Genomic DNA, 21,016 nt, shown 5'->3' with positions numbered 1-21,016 from the left:
GACAAGTGAAGTGCCGAAATCGCGGCGGGATGCGCAAGCATCGAGTATGTACATTGGCCTTTGGATTCCATGTTAGCGAAAAACAAAAAAAAAAAAACCGACCAATCAACAAATGCCGGGGAAGGGAGGGAGGGCCTTGTCTCGGTGGTGGTGCTTACCGCTGTTGGCATCGAAGAACCTGATGAACCTGTCTTCGTGCCCGCTGATGACGACGCCTTCCACGCCGCCCGCCGTGCCCGTCGCGCCGTGCAATCCGCCTTCTTCCTCCCCGCTTACGCGGCCCGTCTCTGCGCTCGAAGAGGCCTCGATCGAGGGGACCGCGACGACCGTGTTGACGCCCGTCTTGCTCGTGCCGTCGTATGTCTCGGCGCTGGCCATGCCGATGATCTCCTCGCCGGTGCGCGTGTCGAAGATGAGAATGGACGCGTCCGAGTATGAGACCACGATGGTCTCGCCCGTCTTGGACAGCGGGGTGATGCACGTCGGCGAAGGCACGCCCGAACGCTCGATGGAGTGAACGAGGGTGCAGTGGAAAGGCGTCGAGGTGGCCACGCTGGGCTGAGGCGAAGATGGGAAGTTCGAGCCCGAAGTGACCGAGTGCCTGCGGCTGCCGCCAACTCCACGCCTTGAGCCGGCTGAAGGAGAAACAAGCTGGGGAGGCGCGCTGACGGCCCAAATCTTGATGGTGCCATCGGCCGAACCAGAAGCCAAGAGCACTCGCTCAGGCCCACCGAAGTTGCTCGCACCTCCGCCGAAGACTTGTCCGCAGTTCGACGGGAGGACACAAACTGCCCAAACAGCATCCGTATGGCCGTCCAGCGTCGCCTTCGGGTCAACACGTCCTCTTTCCCAGACTCTGACGGTCGCATCCTGGCCACCTGAGAATATCCAGCCGTCGCCCGTGACTCGTCCACCTGTCGAGAAGCTTGCGTTGGATGCCGTAAGGGACGTAACAACGCCCTCGTGTCCTCTGTGAGTGAAATAGCTTTGGATGTCAATGTCCGTACCGAGCGAGCCATGTTGTCCGGCGGCATAGCTGGCTGGTATTATCCATCTCTTTATCGTGCCATCGTCACCCGCCGTGCAGATCTCGGGCTCCGAGGGCGTGCCTCCTCCCGTGAAAATGACTGAGCGGACGACGTCGAGATGACCGCGGAGAGCATATCGGACCTTGAACTGCTGGGGATCTGCCTTGGCGCCCTGCGCCGAGACATCACCTATCTCGTTTCCTTGACTTCTCCGTCGTGATATTGACTGAGCCCCTGAACTCTTTCTCCTGTGAGATTGCGGACCAGAGCGGGGCGGAGACTTGGCCGGAATGCTGTTGGCGCTGGGGAAGATGTCCGTGTCCGGTCTCCGCGGCGGCGGAACGTCCGGTGGCGGCTCGGGCGGTCCAGTGGTGTCGTCGAAATTCCAACCGTCGGGGTCTTCCGTTACAGTGCTCTGGACGCTGCCATGCTCAGGCTCTCTTGCAGGGAGTGGGCGGCCATAGCTATCATAGCTGTGCGTGACCTTTTCCACCTCATCCTCGGCGATGTTCGAAAACTGGGGTTCAGATTCGATGTGTGACTGAGGTTCGGCAGACACGGGGATCTGGGGAAGAGGCTGGGCGCTCGGCGGCTCTCTCGTCATGAAAGGGGCTTGCTGGGGCAACTGCGAGGTGTGGGTGAGGTTGGGAACATCAGCAATAGACGGCACGGGCGGCGGCTGATGGTTGGGGATGGGAGCTTGCTGCGGCAGGCTCATGGGGATTCCCTTCTGACGGTGCTGCTGCTGCATGTATGCCTCCTCTAAAGGGATGCCCTGGTCGTGATTCAAGAAACCGGACGAGTTTGCCATCGAGTGTAACTGAGCGTGTGTGGGCGGAGGGTGAGCTGGCGGCTGCAAGAGGTAGGTGATTTCCTCGACGCATTTGGTAAGAAACTGCCTCGACTTGTCGCGCTGGGCTTCACGCTCCTGCTCGGGCGGATCGTGGGCTTCGGGCTCGATGTCGAGGAAGGAGTTGTGCGACTTGTTCGCGGCTGTATCAGTGTATCAGTAGCTGCGCTGGATACGAGGGGCCTTGTCCACGCACGCTTCCTCTTGTTGTCGGGGCTGGCGCGCTCTTTGCCCTTGTCCTGGTCGGCGGGCTTCTCGCCTTGAGCGTGGGCCTTGTTCTTCTGGCGCTCGTTCCTCAATGCGTTCTCCAGCATCTTGACGTGTTTTTCCAGCTGGTCGTTGAGGCGCTTGGCGCTGCGGACCTCGCCCTCCTGCTTCGCGATCTTCGCTTTCATCTCGGCGCGTTCGATGTCCCAGGCATTGCGGGCTCTCTCGTGGTTGTGCCATTCGAGCTGGAGGAAGCGCATCACGCCTGGGGCGGGGAGGGTCAGCGGCGGCGCGGGTTGGGGTGAGGGAGTCGGGGTGGAGCTTGGACTCACCCTGCAAAGTGTACTCGGTGCCGACGGGGCCCTGGTTGTCGCCCTGCTGGGCTTGGCCGTTACCCATGGCGGAGGGGCTTTGCCAGGCCATGACGCCCGGCGATGTCAGAAACGGCGGGCGGTGTGTGTTGGTGGCACGGGCATGCAGGTCGCGATCAAGGCGCGGAGGAGGTTGGCGGTTGGACGGATAAAGTGCTGGGGCGTCGCGCTCGGTCTTGTGGGCGGCGGGCGGGGCAGGCGGAGCGGGGACTCGGACTAGCCGTCGGGCACGCAGGCAGAGGCGACGGCAGGTTGGTGAGCAGCTGGGCGCTTGCCAAGGTCAGTCTGGAGATGTGTCGGCGGCGCGAGTAGTTAGAGGTGGCAGATGCGTCGCGGCCTTGGCAAACCCACGGCCCGCTGCCAGCCCCGTGCAGCCCAGCCCAGCTCCCCGTGCCGTGGTCCCGACAAAAACCCTAGTCACTCTTCTCTTAACAACACCTGCCCCGTGCCCCTGCCGCAGTCCATCCACATCCATCGTACCGCGATATGCACCCGACGTACGTAGCTTGTGCAATCCCATGTCTGAGCGCTGGCAGCGGATGACCATCGCGAGGAAAACAGAAACAAAGGAGCAGCAGCCCGGACAACAACAAGATCGGTCACAACCTCAAAGACCATTATCATATCACGGGCATGAGGGACCAGTAGGCTGGAACTGGGACCGACTTGCGATGTTTGCGAGGATAGCGCAGTCATAGGCAATGAACGCCGCGGGCGCTGATATCTCAGTGCTATCCACTTCAGAGCAGTTACAGGTTGGATTTGCAGCAAAAAGCACGGCGAAGCGCTCATCGATCAGCTTCGTCTCACGCATCCAGTCGTACGCCTGCGCTGCCCAGTCGACATAAGTCTGGTTGCCATGACGTTTCGTTCTCACTCGAAGCAGGCAGGCCAAGCTCCGCGGCGGGCATAGCGGCGAGGCCGCACCTGGCTTGCTCCCAGTTCGGTGTGCCTCAGCATCATTAATTTTTCTCGGGTGGAGATGATGGTCAGGCTAAGTGCAGAGAAGCTTAACGACGCGGAGACCGGGCCGTGTGTAAAGCGTTAGGGCTGCTGTCTCGAGAGGCTGTGCGCACTGGCGGAGTAGTAGTTCCGGAATTACCAGCATGCCATCCGTATCCTTCGGAGCGACCAGCCAGGGGCCTTTGTGGGGGCGGCATTGGGCGTTCGGTCAACTCCATGTCGGGTTAGCGAGAGCAGCGTGAGGTTGCGGGCGCCTGGAGCTGGCTGAGACTTCCTTACACCTCGTCCGCTAATCACAACTTCACCAACCGTACGGTGGCGCGCTGGTACGAGGAGAATTCGCAGTACACGGCCGACGACGGATTGTTCGCCGTCTTGGCAAGCGGCCCCTTCAGCGAGGCAGTGTCGTTGCACTTGGCACTTCCCTTTCTGGAAAGTTGTTTTACTCCGGTCTCGGTGTTCTTGTATCTCTGGCAACAACTGCTTTTCTCGTCTTGCATGCACCACGTGCCGTTTTTCAGAGATCGTGCCAAATGAAACGTGTTTTGCGAGAACGTGCACGGTGTTCGCACTTCTCATGGAGTCAAACGCGGTGCGGGCAGTCTATCGTTGGACCGCCGCACACAGCCGTTTCCGCATCCTTTCGCCCAGTAATATGTGAATGGATCTTGATGTCCCACCTGCTGTATGTGAACCGCAGCCGAGCTGCGTTACTAGTCTGTTCCAGTCTCAAAGCGCATTGCTCTTTGTTCAGCGCAGATAAGGTCTCGGGTTCACGTCATGGTACGACAAGCGCCGGGCTTGTGTCCTGCCAATATCGGCTTCTTGTAACGCCACTGAACGCATGCAACCCACCAATAAGCTGACGGTGCAGAAAGTCCACTACAAGTTCCGGCCGATCCTACGTTCCATTTTGATCTCCTCTTCCGGGAGATCGCTTGGCTCTCAGCGTGGTTAGCGAGCATATGCTTGTCCACGATCTCGACCAATCTTGACAAGGTGAACGCTTTGGATGTACACAAGCAGCATTGCCATCAATGATGATGCGACTGAAACTTTCTCCTGCGTTTTGCTTGGGGCATTCATAGACAACAGAGGATCAATGAGTGAAGTTCGAGAGGGTTGCTGAAAGGGGAGACTTTCTTTGTCTGAGAAACCAGGTCGATCTGATGAGCTTTATGCGTTGTAGGACCGATGCACGAATAAGGACAAGGTGAAGTGGAAGAAGTATCATCATCCTCGCACATAGATGGACTTCGAGAAGCGTACTTTTAAGATGATCTGTTGGATGGCATGACGTCTCCCGAAGCTAACGCTAAGCTTGGCGGGGAAAAGAAGCTTGACTCGTGGCAGTTACCGCCATCTCCACATAGTGAGAAAAGAGAATAATTTTCCGGTGGGTCTTTCGCAACCCTCAGAAACCCCTCGAAGCTTCTAGTCTCCATCGTATAGGAAAAGGAAACGTCATACTAAAGACAAGGCGATGAGTAGTTGATGTTTTGCACGCAAGTGCGTTGAAGTCAAACTACATCAAATCAGGGATGCGTGTAAAGAGCCGTTCAAGGGAAAACGCTGTGTCTCGCTTGCAGGCCAGGACGCGATAAGCATGGGAAAATGGTCCGATAAGCATGGGAAAGTTCGAAACCCCGGTATTCTGAGGCATGTGCGAATTGCACAATTAGCTTCCCGCAGATTGCCAATCGCAAACTTACCGTCTGTGGTATACCATAGAAGCACAACTAACTGAGCGCAAGATATTTAGGACAAGCCGGAACCTGGGCCTGCGCAGAGTTGCCATCATCTACTATTGTACAAGCATCCGAAACCAGCCAATTTTGAAAGTGAAAAGGATTTCGGAGTGGACCGAGTGTGTCGATCTGTACTGTTGGTCCAGGATCAGTCAGGTGGGGAAAGGATTGATGCCTGAAAGTTGCATCAGGCGAAAGCCCAAGCGACAAGCATCTCGCGCCGCTCTAACAATCGGCACTGCGCTCGATGAAGCAGGTAGAACTGGGGCCGTTCGAACCGAGCGCTTGCTGAATCTGCGGCTATCTGCCTTTGTAGTAGTCGACGCTGACATAAGGGGAGAGATGGATGAATCTGGCTGAGACCGATCCCCATGCAATCCGTGCCGAGGAGGTGAATGGCTGGATTTACACCCCCTCTCCGGCTCCACTTATCTTCATCCGCGGCTACAAGCGTGCTGAGCGTCGATTCAATGATTGTCAGCTAAGCGCATCGCTGTGTCGTCGCTGCGTTTGGAGTCTTGTTGAGTTGCAGAGAACCTCGAATGTCTGAGGCGTCACTGAGTGAAGACCTGGAGAGCATGCTGACTCCCGCGAACTGATCATAGCGCAGTCAGCGCCAGGGCATGGACCATACACGCGATGGGACATCATCTGGCCATTGCGCGGCGTTGCACACAGTAGGCAGACCGGGTATTCCGATTGGCTACAATGAACGACAGGGACCAGGGGCAGGATGTGACGAGTGCGAGATCTCCTGTGTTGGAGATGAAGCGACGTGAGGCAGGCACCTTGCCCTCGTTTGGAAGGCTGGACTGTGTTCATAGGGCCGTGGCGTTTGTCTAGATGTCAGTACGCTCCCCAGCAGGAGGATAGCTGGATTTTCCTTTCGTCTAGTCTCACTGTGTAGACAGCACAAGCTGCCGGCCATCACTGGTCATATAGTGGCTCTTCCGTATCGTAGAGGCGAAGCAGGGCGCTCAGATATGTTGAGATTTATGGCCACGTAGTTAGTTGCATGAAGAGGCGAAAAATGGCAGTGGCTTGCTCGGACAAAACGCGAGGCAATGTCACATGCATCGGAGCGAGCGCTGCGATCGAGCTTCGATACCCATGGCTATCCTTAAAAGGACCACTTGGGGTAGGAAAGCGAGCCCGGTGGACCGGTCTAGCCCGGCGAGTGAGATGCTGACACCGCCGAAGCCTGAGAAAGTAGGGCCGATTGATGCGATACTTTGGTGAGAACGCGACGGTGTTGACGACGAAAAGCGCACTCCATGACGGCACTTTCTTACGGCCTCCAACCGCGGTGAATCGGAGCAGAGGCACAGATGGCATGTGTCATCGGCGACGGCTGGCGGCCGGATGCCGGGGTCAAAGTAAATTGCACGAGACCGGGATAGCCATCGTACGACTGCCATCTCGTCTTTGCGCTGAGAGGCTGCATCTGCTGCTCGCTGAGCCTAATCCAGATCGGATAGCCGCGAGATCACGGAACTCGTGCGTTAGGCCGGCGGTATGCTCTGCGCGTCCGACATGCGCCGTTGCAACAGGAGGATCGGCTGGGTATGGGCGGCCGGCGGGTTGCATGCTCCAGCGGTTGGCGGGTGTGCACGCAGTTGGCGGAGAATGGGCGGGCTGGAGCGTCAGGACGCAGGCCAAGCTCAGCGCGGACAAGGGGTCGGCGATGGCAAAGTGGAGCCCGGGATGGGAAAGTGAGCGATGGCGATCGTGTCTTCAGAGCAAATCGAGCGACGCGCAGCGCGGTGGTTGCGAAGAGAAGCACGGGCCTGCGTGCCGAGCGAAGCGGCCGTGGCAGGGCGGAGCGCCCGCAACCACCGCGAGAGAGTTGACGACGGCCGGCGGCCCTCTTTTTTCTGCCAACTCAAGCTAGCCCGCTCCTCAGGCCGTCCGCGCCCGTTGCTTCCTCCCGCGCCCACGGCTGTATCTAATCGCCAAAGCCCCAGCCGCCGACCAGTCCGCGCCAAAGCCCAGGCTCCCACATCCACGTTACCACCCGAAGACATCATCGCCAGCCTTATCCCGCCCGCTGCACCGCGCCGCGCCCGCAAGCCGCCTCAACGCCTTGAGACGCCCGCACCCGCGCAATCAATCGCCTTCTTTATCCCGACCTGCCTGCCTTTGACCGCTGGAAACATCTGCAATTGACGACCCGTTTCGCGCAAGCCCCGCAGCCCTACAAGACCGCGACCGCCGCCGCCTCTGCGCGCTGCACCCGCCACTCGTCGACTCAACACTGCGCTGCGCTCTCGCTCTAGCAACCGTCCCCGCCCGACGAGCTTGACGTCACTCCGCGTGGATCGCACCCCGTCTGATACGCGCGCTCGGCTGGCTTTTCACCTCTGACTCGGCCCGGCCAAGGGCCTCGACACTGCCCGCACTGCGCACGCAGTTGCATCCAGCCCGACGCCGTCCTTCGATGCAAAGGACCATTCCCACTCGCAAACGACCCGCTCCCGGCGCCGCTCCGATGGTGAACCAGCAGACTTCGGCGGGGAGCGGCATGGGCTTGGCTCCGCACTCCCAGGACCCGCAGCCGTACTCCAATGATCAATTCATGTCCAACTGGAGTGACTCCACCGCTATGAACGGCGGTCCTGCCTATACCGACCCCGCCATCTACGATCCGAGCCTCATGGCTAGCCTCCAGAACAGCATGTCGTACAGCAACGGTCAGCGGCTTCCGGCGGACCAGGCTCCGAGCAACCAACTCGTCCGTCGCAGCAACAACCACCAGCTCACGCAGCGAGACTACGGCGGATACAATCAAATGGGACAGACTACGTGGGAGAATGAAGATGACGAAGATTTGGAGGCGCAAGCCATGAAAGCTCGCAAGGAAGCGCAAGCGAAAAGGAAGCAGATTCCGCCGTTTGTGCAGAAGCTCAGCAGGTAAATTTTGGCGCTTGTACCCCCTGAATCGGGCGGCGTTGAGCATATAACTGACATGTGGTGTAGTTTTTTGGACAACTCGAATCACACTGACCTCATCCGATGGTCTGACGACGGCAATTCGTTCATCGTGCTTGACGAAGATGAATTTGCAAAGACGCTGATCCCAGAGCTCTTCAAACACAACAACTATGCCTCGTTCGTGCGGCAGTTGAATATGTACGGTTTCCACAAGAAGGTCGGCTTGTCGGACAATTCCATGAAGCAGGCCGAGCGCCGCGACAAAAAGACCCCCAGCGAGTATTTCAACAAGTATTTCAAGCGCGGAAGGCCCGAGCTTCTCTGGCTCATCCAGAAGCCGAAGAATCCCCAGACAAGCTCGAAAAGGAAGAGGGACGACGACAAGAAGCACGATAGCGATGACGACGCGCGGAAAGAAGTAGACGGGAACGGCGAAGGGTCGGCCAACGACATGCAGCTCATCTCCAAGGGGGACTACAGCACCATGCGCAACGAAATCCGGCAACTACAACAACAGCAGAAACTGATCTCCGGCATCATCCAGCAGATGCGTCGTCAAAACGAGCAATGGTACCAACAGGCCAGCCAGTTCCAGAAAATGCACGAGCGCCATGAGAGCTCCATCAACGCCATTCTCACCTTCCTCGCGACCTTCTACAACCGGAGCCTGGAGGGCCAGAACGGCGGCGTTAACATGAACTTGGCAGACATGTTCCCTTCGTCGATATCTCAGAATAACCAGAACCAGGGTAGCGTTGTAGATATGGGCGACTTCCCAGATGTGGATATGTCGTCAAAAAAGTCCCCCGGGCCCCGTCCCAACAAACGGCCTCTGGCCCTGCTTCCTCCTCCCATGGCAAGGGAAGCCAGGTCTCCAAGCCCGCTTGTTGCGACTCAGAGCCCAGAATCGTCCCACGCCAGCATCGGTTCCAGGGGCCACACACGATCGCAGAGCTTCCAACCCCCACAGCAGCAGCGGCAGTCGAAGCCGCGGAACCTTAGCACTAGCCCGCAAACGCCGCTTGAGCACAATTTCACATCGGCGGCTGCCAGCCCGGCCGTCAAGTCCGAGAAATCTCCGGGGGTACAGCTGCCAGACAACACTGAAGACATGATGTCTGTCATCAACTCTGTCAACGCGAGCTCCAACACTGCTGCGACGGGCCCGCAATTCGACTTCCCTGCAGCGCTATCCCACTTCCAAACAGCAGACGGTAACACGCCCCTGACCCAACAGCAGCGTGAGGACATGCTCTCGTTGATGAACGCAGCCACTCCCACAGCTGACGGTGAATCCAATGGTGGGAACAACGCTCTAATTAACCCTCAACCCCCGCCTATGCCGACGCTTGAGCACTTTGGAGCTCATCAAGAGCAACTTGATATGCTTCAGCGCTTGCAGGAAGAACAGGCGGCTCGCGTGCAGAACCTCTCCGACCGGCTAGCCCCAATCAGCCCCGGTGGTTCGATACCTGGGATGACGTCTTACGGGAACTACAACAATCATCCAAATGCCCCACCCAGTGACTTTGACCTTGATTCATTCATTCACACGGATGCCGACAATTACTTTACAGACGCTGCTCCCGCCGCAACCGGTGCGCACGATGACACTATGGCATCGCTCCCCACCGAGAGCAACTTTGATTTCGATTTCGGCAATGTCGATAACAACATGAGCTTCTCACCCACGAACCCCGGCCAGAACCTGTTCGGCAATGACGGTGCAAGTGATGGAGCGGAGAATGGAGGGGGGCGCATTGTAGAGAGCATTTCCAGCAGCGGACCCAACAGCCCAGAGGAAAACGGCGACAAAGCTGCTTCCACTAAGCCGAAATCTCCCCGTAAGAAGAGGAAGACTGGTTGATCTCACGACAAACATTTCCCTTGCCACTCGTTCTTGCGGACGACAAATGACGGCAACAGAATTTCGCTTGGATGGGACTCCTCTCATTTCTTCGACAAGCAAATATCGGCGTAACACGGTGTAGAGCGAGGCTTGGAGTATACGGGACTGGGTACATGCAAAAGTTTCCTTTGAGCGTATGGGTCGGATTTTCTTCGTCGGGCACGGAGGTTCAGTCATTACCTGGCATTTGATCTCATTCAAATCGACGGTTCCCCCTACTGGCGTATTGCTGGATATTTCTCTTTCATCAAGCTTGGAGAAGGAGACAACCAACTCGTTTTGATCTATCCCAAGTGGAGAGGAGGAGCCCTCCTGTTGAGGCGACACAAGAAAAATTTTCAAAACTCAAAACTCCCCTTTCATTAATTCATTCCTATAGCTAGAAGACCAGGCAGTTTCCTTTTCAATCATCTCCTCCCTCCCTTTCTATTTCCCTTATACTGTTTAGTGTCGAGGCGTCATTACACTTCTTGTTTTCTTTCTTAAGGGGAGATTGAGGGGGCTCTGATTTTGTGAATTGAGGGTGACAGGAACTTCTTGTCAAAAAAATCAAGAAACTCGTGAAAGGCATCGATATGAAACCAGGTATGGCACAGCCAGGCAGAGTAGACCAGGTATTTTTTTTTTTTTTTTGGTGGTGATCTGGAAGGGGGAAGGAGCGTGCGGAGCCAATGGAATCGAACGTGGGACATGGCTGAAGGGCCTTGTGAGATACGATAGTTCAGAAACGGTCTCAAGCTTGGAAATACTTATTTCTAGGTATTATGTTCGGTCGGGCTCCTTTTCCTCTTCTCGAAGCGGCTTGAAGTCCGCTGGGCTTTAGTCTTGGCACTCTGCAAATTATGTACTGTAGAGGAAATGACTTCAAGATGGATCACCATGGCCCTTTGTGTTCGAAGTCTCTCTCTGACCATGCCATAGTAACCACGGAAAAAGTCGAATTTCCATCCCTCGGCTTCCCGGGTACACCAATCCCTCCCCCTTTAATTGAGCAAAGCCTGGACCGTCGTCTGTGCAACGGGTTGGGTTGGTCGGCTCATATGTTGACGAACCGGATACGAGTGTATCGTCTCCCTTGTTGGTATTTGCAAATGTGGTATGTATACCAGGAGCGGGTGCGGAAGGGTCGCCCAGGCCTCCGAGCTCGCTCTGAATTGTGGAGGATCTGCACCAGGTGGTGGTGAAGCGATAAGCGCTAAAGCAGGAACAGCAAAGGCTCAGACTCTAATGCCTCCGCACTCCAGGGCGGTTTGGGAGTTTGGGAGCCTGCGGGACCCACCCTCGCCTTCCGCCTGGCGACGTTTCTGATGAAAGAGCATCGGAAATGCGCTGGCGTGCGGCAGGGCGGGTATGCGCTCGTGTTTACTGAGTAATGTCGCTTCGTGGCAGGGAATGAGGTCATGGCCGCCCTCTTCCCTGTCTGCTGTAGCCGCTCACCCCACGCAGCCACTTCTGCGGCCGTTTCATCTCCAGCAAAACGCACTCCTTGCCTGTTGTGGCTCCGCCCTGAAGACGCCCGCCCTCAAGCCACACCCACACCAGCGGCCAATGGCCAATGGAATGCGCGCTAGAGAGGGTGAGGATCTTGCTCATCAGCTGCAGCATCCTCTTCCCTCGGTTCCCAGTGTTGCAGCTGCTCTACGGGCAGCGCCCCTTTCCTCGGCGCAGGGTTACTTCGGCGGCTGGAGTGGCTTGGTGGGCTAGCCACAGAAGGGAATGTAGACGAACGGCGGCTAAGCTCTGAAACGTCGCTCATCATACCTCGTGCTACCACCGAGAAAAACGCGTCGCATCCCCAGCCTGTCGCGCCCTCTCGGCGAGGCGCTGATGATTGCGATCTGCGCGATGCCAGTCCCGCCTTCCTCGCCGGGCCGGTGGCTTCGATACGCGAGCTTCAGAAGGCGCCGCGAGGGCGCGGGGCCGTCGCCGCTGCCGCTGCCGCCAGAGGGCGCGACTGCCGCAAATGGAAGCAGCATTCTCTGGAACCGGCGACGTCATGTGCCTGTGCGCCTCAACACTGTCGCGCAAGTGAGTTGTCTCGAGTGGCCTCGTGCCTCGCCTGAGCCCGGCTTCAGTCTGCCCATGTTTGCTTCCAACTGCCCCCGCGCCTCCATCGCCCAACCACCAACACCTCGCCCACTCTCGAGCCGGCCTTGGGCGCGCTCCTCACCCTCCGTCCGCGCTGCTCGCCTGTCCGCATGTCGTGAGCGCCTCAGCCATGTGCGCCGTCATACCGCTCCTTGCGGCCACATTGTTCGTGCTTGCCGCCCGACAAGGCTTCGTCCGGGCCGAGGATTCCTGCTACTACCCCGATGGGTCCGTCGCCGATAAGGACATTCCGTGCGGCTCCTCTAGCTCCGACACGGCCTGCTGTCCCTATGGCTGGACGTGCCTCGACACTGGCATCTGCTCTCTGGATTCTCTGGACTATATCACCCGGTACACCTGCACGGATCAGTCGTGGGACTCTTCAGCCTGCCCCCAGTACTGCCTTGACGGTATGCTATTCCGGTCCTGCATGCCCCGCCTTCCCAAGCAAACACCTGTTCCCATGATAATCGGCGCTGATCTGAAATAGGCACCCCCAATGGCACCGATACGGGCAATGTCGCGCTCCTCGAGTGCAGCGACAATCAATACTGCTGCAATGGCGACCGAAGCGGGTAAGCTTCTGCTCTGCGCTACACTTCCAACGTGGCCGATGATTGATCTACGACAGGAACTGCTGCAAGGACAAGGCTGTGTCGTTATTTGAGATTTCTCCCGGTACGACTCAGTGAACAATATCTCTCAATGCCTCATAGGCTTATGAGAAAGAACAACTTGCGACTGACCATGATTCATCACTGCCAACAGGTTTCAGTACAATGTCCGTAGCGTCGGCGGCTGCTACCACCGCTACAGAAGTCGTGCCCGTGTCTAGCTGGGAACCCGCCACCTCCGTAGTGACAACTCCCAGCACGACTATCGCTTCAACAAGATCGAGTGCGACATCTCGGTCCTCTAGTGCACCTGCAACCACAATAGTCACTTCTGTGGTGGCAAATCCAACAAATGGTGCCGCTTCGACAATATACCTCACAATGACTGCTGCTGTTTCGACACAGACACCTTCGAACCAAGGCTCAGAATCATCGTCGTCATCCAACAAGGGCGTTGTCGTTGGCTGCGCAGTTGGCATTCCAGTGTCGGCCGTACTCTTTGCTATCATCGCTTTCCTCCTTTTCCGCAGACGTCGCCGGCAGAGGAATGGAGACGGCACCAAGCTCCTTCCGTCACCAAACGAAAAGGGAGTTTCAGAACTGGACGGGTTTCCTCGCGCAGCCGGCGGTAGCATAGCTCCAAGTGGTATTTCTGAGCACTACTCTGGCAAAAGGAGCAGAGATCATACTCGTGCCGCCAGCGAGGTCGATGGAACCCCCATTCTGGCCACAGAAAAGCCGCCTGTGGAGCTGGAGTCTCCCAGGAATTCAAGGGTGCCGCCAGTAGAGCTGGACGCCACCGAGGCAAGGCCGCTTGAGAGTTACTTCAGGATACCTCCTGCGATCGGCGAGACTGACGAAAGCAGCCCGGATCCAAGTAGAGGATATGCAGTAGGGGTCATTGCACCCGGCGGACTGAGGATCGTAAATGCGGCCGAGGGCGAGCTAGACAGCGAGGTTGAAGGCGATGCGGAAGGAAGGGCAAGCGCTGCCGGACACAACAGAGGCTCAAGCGTACGACCCGACAGTCCACCCCCGGTCCACTCGAGCCCAATGACTTGGAGGCAAAGCAGGAGCAGCCTACCAGGGGAGAGCAGCAATGATGCGCCGGGCGCGGCATCTGGGAGTATCGGCAGCCCTGTCAGTCCCTTGCAAAGTCACGGCTGGGGAAGGTAACCGCCATATACTCCAGTGGAGTAGGTTTGACGGGCAAATCGAGGGTAACAGAACTTATTGCTGGCTCAAAGCGTTGCTGTTGTGAAGATGGACTAAACGGGCGAAGGGATATTGCACATTGGCATTTTCCATCTGTTTCGGGGAGTTTTCCCTCCCTTCTCGCTTCAGATCTTTCTTGCTCGCCGCCGCCTGGGTTTTGCATTACAACTGCGAGAACGGCCTTTTGTTTTTTCTCCCCCTCTTTTGGGCCGGTTCAGCATAGCGGTGGAAAGTCTACGCTTCATGAGCTATGAAAACAACTCACGGACGCCTTGAGCATCTGCCTCATGAAAATTTTGCATGGGATGGATGGGTAGTTGAATACAAGTTCGGACGTAAATACAAGCTTTAGTAAGTTTCAAATGCGCACATTTACGTCCGGATCTTTGATTCAACTACTTATATATGATGGTGCAGTATGAGTGTAAGGCCTCCACGGTATTGTAGACAATAAATTCGACAGCCCCTTCTTCGTCTCCATTTGAGACACCAGCAATGACGCAGTTGTCATCTCTATGTATAGTAGCACCCGAAAACCACCCCCATCGATCCCTTTTCATCGAAAAACCATACATACTCTCACCATGACGACGCCACGCGATGCCACATCATCATCATCAGGCCTTTCTTCCTGCATACCTAGCTGTGATATCCATCTATTCCTTCTTGCGTGTCCCCCCGGAAAACCGCCATCCCCCTCCCGCCCCAATCCTCTTCCCCCTCATCTATCGTCCGTCCATTCCCCCCCACTTCTTCGATATCTGTTTCCCCCTTTCACAAACCACTTCAGTCATAGAAGAAGCGCTCGTTCGCCATGATTGGGAAGAAGGGAGGGAAAAAAAAAAAAGAGACTTGGAGAGCAAGCAATTGCGAGGAGGAGATCCGACCAGAAGATGCCATCCCATTCAATTCATTGGTCATGCAACGCCTAAAGAGAAAAAGAAACCCCCTCCCCCAGTCGGTGAAGGCAAAAGAAAAAGAGGGGGGGGGAATAGCCATAGCATCCCCACAAGCCCAGCCCAGTCTAGAGCAAGATGAAAAAGAAAAAACCAGTGGTAAGAAGGGGTGATGGGTGGTGGGTAGGGAAGAAACCGGAGGCCATGATGAAAAGTTCCAATCAAAGAGTAGTAGCTTCATATCCGTTCCGTTCGAAAACCCCCACCCCTTCATTTCTTCTTCCCCCTCAGCGTCTGCCCCGCGCCCTGGAAATGCGGCTTATCGTCATCGCCACCCTCACCGCCGCCCTCTGCCGCGTCCTTCTTCCCCTTCACGGGCTTGATCTCGTAGCCGAAGAACAGCTTGCCCGGCGGCAAGCGCAGCGGCTGCGGGCCGTTCGCGTTGCCGCCGCGGCGGATCACGGGTGGTGCGGTGGTGGTAGGGTCGCCGACGGTGCCGGCGGACGAGGCGCCGGCGACGGGCGTCGAGGGCTTGGGCGTGGGCGCCTTGCTGCCGCGCTTCGACGACGACAGCTTGTGGCCGCCGGACAAGAAGTTGGACGAGACGGCGCGGGCGCCGGCGGCGGCCGCCGACGACGCGGGGGCGATGGCGGCGTAGTTGATGGCCTGCGCCATGGTGCCGTGCGGGTGCAGCGTGCCGCCGCCGGGCAGCAGCGCTCCCCCGCCGGCGCCGCTCGCGGCGCTGCGGGGCGTGCTGGTGCCGCTTGCCGCCGCCGACGGCTTCGCTGTGCTGCCGCGCTGCGGCTCCTCGTAGCCGACGGGCGGCGCGAAGTCGACGGAGAGGTCCGTCTCGAGGGTGCAGATGGCGTGCGACTCCTTGTCCGGCTTGACCTCGAGCACGGCGATGCTGTAGACCTGGTCGTTGTACGCGAACGTGAAGACGTCGCCGAGCGTGAGGCAGGAGAAGTTGCGGAAGGCCTGCTCCAGGACCGCCTTGGGGTCCGAGATGTCGAGGAAGTCGGCCGACTGCGGCTGCAGCTTGATGAAGTTGCCCAGCGGCAGGTCCGTCGACTTGACCTGGATCAGGTCGCCCGGCTCCATCTGGAGCGTTTGCATGAGCTAAGATGTGTGTCGAACGACATGTCAGCTCTGGGTTTCTGTTTTTCCCTTCGATCCTCCACTGTCATCGTGGTATGTGTACGCACCCAGTACGGCAGGTATATCTTGCCCTCCTCGGCGGTGAACTCCAGCACACCGGCGTGCGTGCGCTTCTGGGCGGCGCCGTTGATCAGCTCGAACAGCATGGGGTAGGTGATGTGCAAGCGCGTCAGCTTGTCGAGGGCCGACGGCGGCATGAAGACCTTGCCGCCATGGTTGGCTTCCACGCGCTCGGGGCCGGGCATCATGACGACGGGGTAGCAGCGGAAGTACTCGTCGAAGCGGCGAGGGCCGGTGCCGCCGCGCATCCCCATGGCCGCCTGGTACATGGCCATCGGATCGTCGTTGTCGTAGTAGTTTCCGCCGAACTGTGTGGAGCGTGTTAGCGGGGTGGACGGTTGATGCTGGCAGGCGGCGGCGAGAAGGACGTACCATGGTGGCGGTGGAAACGCTCCTCTAGCAGACGGCAGTAGGACGTGGATGTGGCAGGCGAGTGCGGGCGAAGGTACGGGCAGTGTCTGGCGCGGAGTGGCGGGGTGGGTTGAGCTGTCGGCGGCGATTGTAGGTCTGGCGGTTGGAGAGCTGCGCTGGAGCTTTCGGGAATGACGCAGGGCGACGAAGCAGCGCAGCAGCCCGCCCGCGAAAAGCCGCCACGACCTCTCAGCCTTTCCCGCCCAGCAGCAGCATTACATAGCACCACCCCCGCCTCGGACTATATACACCCCATCGCCAAAACCTCGCCATCTCCCCCGCCGCCCATCGCCATCCCAGACTCGCACCTCGCCGTCGCGAATCCGTCCTCAATTGCCTCCTCCAAACAACCACGAACGACACCAGAAATGTCCGCATCGCGCCCCAAACGCGCCCCGGACCTGCCCTTCCCCAGCGATGGGCCCACCGACGCCTCGAACAAGAAGCCGCGCTTCGACCACCGCAACCCGTCGACGCTGGCCGCCGACGCGCCCGAGGACGACGCGATCCTCGAGGCCGACGAGATCGGAAAGGCGCAGCGGCAGGTGAAGCGCAACGCCGTCAAGATCGACGGCTACGACTCCGACTCGAGCGAGGAGAACTTCGACGCGCGCGCCGAGGACAAGGCGCGCGCGGCCAAGGCGGCCGCCGAGGCGGAAAGCAAGGATGCCGACGACGCCGACATGTTCGCCGATCTGGAAGAGGACTTTAAGGATGGTGATGAGGATGAGGAGCTCAATCGCGAGGGCAAGGCGAAGAAGAAGAGCGTCACGTTCCTGGACGACGACCAGATCGAGGGTCAGGTCGCGGACAGCAAGTCGGGCGGGCACGTGTCGGCGGACTTCTCCATGGGCGGCGGCGGCGGCGGCGGCAAAAAGGGCAAGGGCAAGGCGAAGAGCGGCGACTCCGACTCCGACGACGACACCAGCGAGAGCGGCGGCGACGAGGAGCGCGACCGCGTGGGCAGCGACATGGACGAGGAGCTCGGCGCGGGCTCGAAGAAGAAGCACGCGCCCAAGCTGGACGCGTTCAACATGAAGGCCGAGAACGAGGAGGGCCGGTTCGACGACCAGGGCAACTACGTCCGCAAGGCCAACGACCCGGACGCCGTGCACGACACGTGGCTCGAGGGCCTGTCGAAGAAGGACATGAAGAAAGCCAAAGCGGCCGAAGAGAAGCGCGAGGAGGAGCGCCGCCGGCGCGCCGTCGCCGACGACCAGGTGCTCACCGCCGACATCCTCGCCACACTGATCGCCCGCCTCGACCGCGGCGAGACCATCCTCGAGGCCCTGGCCCGCCTCGGCACCGGCAAGAAGAAGGAGAAACCAAGGCCCAAGTGGCAGAAGAACAAGCGGAAACCCGGCGACGCCGCGGAAAACGGCTCGGAGGCCATGGACGTCGACCCGGCCGCTCAAAAGGAGGAGGACCCTGCCGAGAAGCGCCGCCGCGAGGCCGTCGAGGCCATCACCGGCGCCGCCGACCAGCTGCTCACGCGCGGCCAGACGGAAATCTACGACCAGGAACGGGAGATGCTGATACGGCAGTACAAGCGCGAAACCGGCGACGACTGGGTGGATCCGCCAAGGGAGGATGTGCCTGTGGATGACGGGGAAACTAAAATGTGGGAATACAGGTGGGCGGACGCAAGAGACGGTGGCGAGAGACACGGACCCTACGATGGCCAGATGATGAAGGCTTGGAGCGACGCGGGGTATTTTGGCGAAGGCGTGGAATTCAGAAAAGAAGGCGAAACCGGCTGGGAACGGGTCGTAGACTTCGTGTAATTGATGGACCGCTTACCTGAGGTTGGTGGGCCGGATCTGATGAAATAACACAAAATGCATGACGATGTTTGGAATCATCTCTTGCGGTGCAATACACGCTCATGCTGATTTGTTTGTCGAATTTTCTTGTCTACAATACCGTGGAGGCCATTCTCTCCTTCTTCCGCGGTCTTTTACGAACTTTTTCTCTCTCTCTTTTTTCAACGTTCCTCCCTTGCTCCTAGCACTGTAATCGAGCAAGTGACAATTTCCCCCCATCGATGCCATTGCAGCCAAAATGTGAAAAGGAGAGGCAAAAGAAGGGGGGCGGGGCCACACGTCCAACCAACTCTATGGGGTTCGACCTTGTAGCCTCCTCCATTCCACTTACCTGCCCTAAACGACCACATAAAAATCTACTAAAAAAGGCAGATATCCCACCCCACCTATATTCCAAGGCTGGACATTGGACCGCGCCGACCGGCCAGCAGACCACCGGGTTTCGGAGTCTGCTCGTTGGAAAGTTGAGCTCGCTGGGTTGCTACGTATACTTTACTTTTCAAGAAGATAGCCCGCTTGTGCGAGTAGCATCAACACCCCTGCTGTGTGTGCCTCACGAAAACTATTAGAGGGGATGGATATAGCACTACCTACCCGACCTTTTCCAGGCCCCTTCCTGGGGCAATCTGCCCCATTGAGCTATCCGACAGTGCTAAGCAATTCAACGTCATTTATCTGACCGGAGTTCTCATGCAGGTGGTTGTACAAGACTGGTGTTCATCACTCCAAAACTCGAGAAAGAGAGCTTGCTGATAGAACCGTTTATTGACGATACTCCTCCTTAGAATCTCTCGCTCCCAGCACTACTACAATCGTCGACATGCATGTTGCCCCTCACCGAAGTATTCTACATCTTCTCTTCCAACCAGGAAGATCCATTGATATCATAAATATAACCCACAACTCTTCGGTAGCTAGCTCTCCATCGTGGTAGCTCAAGTCACCAGCATCTAGTGATCAGAAAAGAAGAAGAATTAAGAGATGATCCATCCTATGATTCTGCACAACTCTCTACATACCATATTGACCCAATCCGCCAACCATCACAAAATCCTCCCCCTGTTCTGAGCCGTGACAGAACCAGATTACGACAGAGGAGCCTCCGAAAAGAAAAGAGAATAAGAGCAACGAGGATGAAGAAAAAAAAATGGACGTTACTAAGCGAGATGACGAAAGATCTCAACATACTAGAGCAGTAGCATTCACCCACCAAAAAGGATAAGCAAACAGACAAACAGACAAACAGACAAACCATACCATGGCTAACGTAGACCCTCTCCTCCCCTCTCCCCCCCCCCTCCTCCCCCGGGTCACCACGGACGGCCGCACGAGCCGGCCGGCCGGCAGCACACGCATCATCACACATCCACTACGCCATGGAAACCCCCGCTCCGTCCCCACCCAGCTGAAAAGAAGAAGAAAGATAGAAAAAAAAATACGACGGACGGAAGCGCCAAGGCGGTGGCGGTGGCGGAGAAGTCCGGGATGAATCCAGGGGGTGATGAAGGTGGGGTGGGGGGGGGGAGAGCGGGATCGGGATGGACGGGATAGCGAGATCAACATAGACGGGAGAGAGAGAGAGAGAGAAGGAAAAAGAAAAGAAAAGAAAAGAAAAGAAAAGAGATGCAGCAAGAAAGAACAGTGCGAATCGCGCCCATCCAAATTTATGAATATCGCCATGGGAGGGGAGAGGGAGGGAAGAAAGGTACATAACATAACGCGAATGTTTGCCTCGCCCCCACAGGTAATAGTAATAAGCTTTATTCGGTGGGGACTCCGACTCCTCCGACACCCTGAAAATAGCAGACGCTCATTTCGGGCGCCCGCGCCGGCCATCTCTTGATGAGTGATATGAGTGATGGTGAGTGGCAAACAAATCCGAAAAGAGTGGGAGAGAGAAGAAGAGAGGTGTTCTCATCCATCCCCTTTTTCCGATCCCATCCCTCTTTGCTTGGCTTGTGGTTGGTGCGTGCGTTGCGGAAAGTGGCATCGCGGTCGTCGTAGACATTGAAATGGGCATATCTTTTGATCGTGAAAGGCGTTAACGCGTTTCGTCTTTGCGCTCCGTATCTCGGAGAGGGAGGATGGGACCGTCGCTGAGCCCGTGCTCGACCCACCGCATTCTCGCCAAACGAGCGATGGGCAATGCCGGTGCCACCACGAACCAGCAGAGCGGGGGGACGGTGATCTTTTCAGTCGTTCATTACGCGAGTTTTGCACGCCCGAAGTTCTCCGAAAAGGAATACGTGGACGGGAAACGGAAGATTCTCAAAAAGTGAGGAAAGTGTGTGAGATAAACAGTAAATGGTTGCGTGTTCCCTGCCTTAAAATGCGCACCAATACTAAGCCAAGCAGGGTCAAAACTAGCAAAAAATAACGAGCCCAATCAACACTATAAGAGGGATGGGACGAACAAGACAGACCGATCAATAATACAATGCAAGTTCCCGCCCGCCACGAAAGGGAAAGGCATAGAATAAAACGAACCAGCGATGACTGAAGGAAGGCCAACGGATGACAAACAAGGAAGAGAGAAAAAACGACGACGGCAGCGGCACCAGCAGCAGCAACGAGCATCCATCCAGAATTTGAATCCCAACACCCCCATAAATGCTTTTGTATTCTCTTCGTCTCTTTTCAGAAGGCAAGACAAGTACCCAAATCGTCACTAATTCTTCTTTTTCGCGGATCCAGAGGAAAGGTTGGGGGGATATCGATCGAGTAAGGAAGGCGATGTGAGGAGC

At 57.4% G+C, this 21,016-nt stretch overlaps 4 protein-coding genes across 4 annotated transcripts; 2 read left to right on the top strand and 2 right to left on the bottom strand.

The window, feature by feature from the left end:
* Positions 1–105: 105 nt before the first annotated feature.
* ADI1_3 (1,2-dihydroxy-3-keto-5-methylthiopentene dioxygenase) lies at positions 106–2,484 on the bottom strand (the record flags this gene model as incomplete). The annotated part of the gene is made up of 3 exons (XM_066775279.1): positions 106–2,021; positions 2,075–2,350; positions 2,418–2,484. The coding sequence occupies 3 exons, from the start codon at positions 2,482–2,484 to the stop codon at positions 106–108; spliced, it is 2,259 nt and encodes a 752-aa protein (XP_066635398.1).
* Positions 2,485–7,841: 5,357 nt separating this feature from the next.
* CTA8 (Heat shock transcription factor) lies at positions 7,842–9,965 on the top strand (the record flags this gene model as incomplete). The annotated part of the gene is made up of 2 exons (XM_066775278.1): positions 7,842–7,846; positions 8,144–9,965. 2 exons carry the CDS (start codon positions 7,842–7,844, stop codon positions 9,963–9,965), a joined length of 1,827 nt encoding a protein of 608 aa, XP_066635397.1.
* A 5,125-nt stretch (positions 9,966–15,090) lies between these two features.
* UFD1 (ubiquitin fusion degradation protein) lies at positions 15,091–16,007 on the bottom strand (the record flags this gene model as incomplete). The annotated part of the gene is made up of 2 exons (XM_066775277.1): positions 15,091–15,939; positions 16,002–16,007. The coding sequence occupies 2 exons, from the start codon at positions 16,005–16,007 to the stop codon at positions 15,091–15,093; spliced, it is 855 nt and encodes a 284-aa protein (XP_066635396.1).
* An 810-nt stretch (positions 16,008–16,817) lies between these two features.
* On the top strand, positions 16,818–18,233 carry SLS55_003812 (uncharacterized protein; the record flags this gene model as incomplete). The annotated part of the gene is made up of 1 exon (XM_066775276.1): positions 16,818–18,233. The coding sequence occupies one exon, from the start codon at positions 16,818–16,820 to the stop codon at positions 18,231–18,233; it is 1,416 nt and encodes a 471-aa protein (XP_066635395.1).
* Between the last annotated feature and the right edge of the window lie 2,783 nt (positions 18,234–21,016).

This window comes from Diplodia seriata (genome assembly GCF_021436955.1).
Source record: "Diplodia seriata strain FDS-637 chromosome Unknown scaffold_3, whole genome shotgun sequence".
Classification (NCBI taxonomy): Eukaryota; Fungi; Ascomycota; class Dothideomycetes; order Botryosphaeriales; family Botryosphaeriaceae; genus Diplodia; species Diplodia seriata.
This window is presented reverse-complemented; position numbering and strand designations above follow the sequence as displayed.